This window comes from Psammomys obesus, unplaced genomic scaffold (assembly GCF_907164565.1).
Source record: "Psammomys obesus unplaced genomic scaffold, mPsaObe1.curated_primary_1811, whole genome shotgun sequence".
Lineage (NCBI taxonomy): Eukaryota > Metazoa > Chordata > Mammalia > Rodentia > Muridae > Psammomys > Psammomys obesus.
Genome location: NW_026590061.1, coordinates 3,192,069 through 3,195,411, shown reverse-complemented (window position 1 = coordinate 3,195,411; position 3,343 = coordinate 3,192,069). Strand labels below are relative to the sequence as shown.

Below are 3,343 nucleotides of genomic sequence, written 5' to 3'. Positions count from 1 at the left end.
CTTCCTTCCTTCCTTCTTCCTTCCTTCCTTCTTCCTTCCTTCCTCCCTCCCTCCTCCTTCCTTCCTTCCTTCTTCCTTCCTTCCTTCCTTCCTTCCTTCCTTCCTTCCTTCCTCCTTTCCCTCCCTCCCTCCTTCCTTCTTCATTCCCTCCCTCCCTCCCTCCCTCCCTCCCTCCTTCCTTCCTTCCCTCCCTCCTTCCCTCCCTCCCTCCTTCCTTCCTTCTTCATTCCCTCCCTCCCTCCCTCCTTCCTTCCCTCCCTCCTTCCCTCCCTCCCTCCTTCCCTCCTTCTTCCTTCCTTCCTTCCTTCCTTCTCTTCCTTCCTTTTCTTTCTTTCTTTCTTTCTTTCTTTCTTGGGCTGTGTGTTTTTATTAGGGTCTCATGTGGATATAGGCACTTCTTGGCCTTCTTATTAAGGGTTTATTTCCTAGCTGAAGAAAAAGAGTCTTATTGCTCTTTATCACAGCTGAGTTTTTCCAATGGGATGTAGGCCAAAGGTGGGTCGGGAACTTTTCGAGGAGGCCTGAAAAGGAGATATAGTCTGTAACAAATGGTTTGAATCTGAAATGTCACCTCCTCTTGTGCTTTGAACACTGGTCCTCACATGATGGCATTATTTGTGAGGATGTTAAAACTTTGCCAGGTGCTCCTGACTCAACTTACCAAGGCCAGAGAAAGGGGGAGTCCTCCTTCCCTACCATCTGACCCCAGCCTATCAAGTCTCATCAGGGCTGACTGCATCCTCTTCCTCTGTGGCCTGGGAAGGCTGCTCCCCTTTCAGGGGTAGGTGATCAAAGAGCAGGCAACAGAGTCCATGTTTGCCCCTTATCTTACTCAGGAACCCACATGGAGACTGAGATGCCAATGGGCTACATCCGAGCAGGGGGTCTAGGTACTCTCAATGCATGGTCCTTGGTTGGTGCTTCAGTCTCTGTAGTCCCCTCTGGGCCCAGATTTGTTGGCTTAGTTGGTCTCCTTATGGAGCTCCTGTCCCCTCCAGTTCTCTCTATTCCCCTCTTCTCCCATAAGATTCCCTGCACTCCGCCCAAAGTCTGGCTGTGAGTCTATCTGCTTCTATCCCCTGCTGAGTAGAATCTTTCAGAGGCCCTCTGTGGTAGGTCCCTGTGCGGTTCAGTCTCTTTTACTGCTTCCGGTGTTTATTCTATTTGCCCTTCTGAATGAGATTTAAGCATCCTCCCTAGGATCCTCCTTGTTGTTTAGCTTCTTTAGGTCTATATATTTTAGTATGTTTATCCTATAGTATATGTCTAGTATCCACTTATAAGTGAGTATAGATCACGTGTGTCTTTCTGCTTCTGGTATACCTCACTCAGGATGATCTTTTCTAGTTCCACCCATTTGCCTGCAAATTTCATGATTTCCTTGTTTTAATTACTGAGTAGTATTCCCTTGTGTACCACAATTTCTGTATCCATTCCTCCACTGAAGGATATCTGGGTTGTTTCCAGATTCTGGCTATTACAAATAGAGCTGCTATGAACAGCAGCTGAGCAAATGTCCTGGTTTGATATATGTTTTTTTTGGGTATATGCCTAGGAGTGGTGTAACTGGGTCTTGAGGTATGGCTATCCCCAATTTTCTGAGAAATCACCAGATTGAGTTTCAAAGTGGTTGTACACGCTTGCACTCCCACCAGCCACGGAGGAGGGTTCCCCTTTCTCCACATCCTCTCCAGCATGTGTTGTTGCTTGAGTTTTTTATCTTAGCCATTCTGATGGGTGTAAGATGGAATCTCAGAGTTGTTTTGATTTCCCTGATGACTAAGGACAATGAGCATTTCTTTAAGTGTTTCTCTGCCATTTGATATTTCTGTTGAAAATTCCCTGTTTGGCTCTGTACCTCATTTTTTTATTTTATTAATTACATTTTATTCACTTTGTATCCCCCCATAAGCCCCTCCCTCCTCCCCTCCCAGCCCTACCCTCCCTCCCCCTTCTTCTCGCTTGCCCCTCCCAAGTCCACTGATAGGGGAGGTCCTCCTCTCCTTCCTTCTGATCTCAGTCTATCAGATCCCATCAGGAATGGCTGCATTGTCATCTTCTGGCAGCAGCCTCCAGAAACACCAACACCTTAGCTCCTGCTGGCCGCTGTGAGCATCCTGGGCCACTTAAGGCGCTATGAAATTTGGGGGTGTTCTAGCTAGGCTTTTCAGAACAGCAGAGCAGGGCTGAGAGCAGAAGAGGAAGGCTGGGCCTCCAGCGGCTCCTGCTCAGAGCCCTGACACTCACCTCGCCCTGAGGGTTGCACAGGATGGTTGTGCAGTCCGGACTGGTTCGGAACCTGCTCTGCTCCTCCCAGACAAAGTCGGTGGGTGGCTGGGGCTTTGCTTCCGACTCCGCTGCCCACACCTTGGAGGAAGCAGGTGGCTGTTGACAAAGGCTCCCGGGGTTGCACAAAGAGCACAGACATCACTGCGCTGCTGTTGTTAACCTTTCTGAACAGATGGGGTTCTCAGAGCCACTAAACACAGGAAGCTCCCCCTTCCCTGCCTGAGCTGGACTAGAACTCTTGGCCTCACATGATCCTTGTGCCTCAGCCTCCTGAGGACCTGGGACTATAACAACATCTGTGCTTTTACACTGTTTTACAATGTAACAGTGACTGCACATGATTTAGACAACCATCCAGTCCAAGGCCTGTGGGGGGGCAAGTGGCCCAAGGTGGGCTGTGCTCGGCTGCACACTGCAGGAGGGCTGTACTCGGCTGCACACTGTACGCATACTCGACAGTATCACCTATGTTTCAGGATTCCCTTCTGTTTCCTTTCTTTTTTCGGTAACTTGGTTTTCCTGTTTGCAAAGTGAACTTACAAATGACAAGGTCTGACATCAATGTTGTACAAAACACACGGGCACTGTCGCGACACACTGCCGTGCTCCGAGGGACACAGATGGGGACAGAACCCGTTAGTGCCTGCTCTCAGAGCCTGCAATCTCTCGCCTTTTAAGACTTTTTTCTTTTTTGAGTTTTAGGGACTTGGAACTTTCACTTTCACAGCTAGAGGACAAGCAAGAAGGAGACTGATGAGACTGTATACTAAGTGAAGAAAGCTGTGGGGAGTAAGTACAGGTAGCATCCACTCTCCCACAAACCACAAGGCACTTTTAGCACAAAGAACAAGCATCCATGAGGCCACTTGTGCCAAGCCACCGGCTGACTGTAGCGGGAGCTTTCCCTATAGGTCCCCAGCTCTGAAACTCCCAGTGTCCACAGTTCCCAGCTCACAGTGTTCCCAGCTCAGTGTGTTCCAGCTCAGTGTGTCCGAGTTCACAGTGTTCCAACTCAGTGTGTTCCCAGCTCAGAGTGTTCCAGCTCACAGTGTTC

At 49.3% G+C, this 3,343-nt stretch overlaps 1 protein-coding gene across 2 annotated transcripts in view; it reads right to left on the bottom strand.

The window, feature by feature from the left end:
* The window catches only part of Lmntd1 (lamin tail domain containing 1), a 61,518-nt gene that overhangs the window by 6,496 nt on the left and 51,679 nt on the right, over positions 1–3,343 (bottom strand). For both annotated transcript variants that reach the window (XM_055605637.1, XM_055605638.1), the window contains exon 6: positions 2,248–2,367. In XM_055605637.1, coding sequence (XP_055461612.1) covers positions 2,248–2,367 — 120 coding nt within the window. The remainder of the gene's footprint in view (positions 1–2,247; positions 2,368–3,343) is intronic.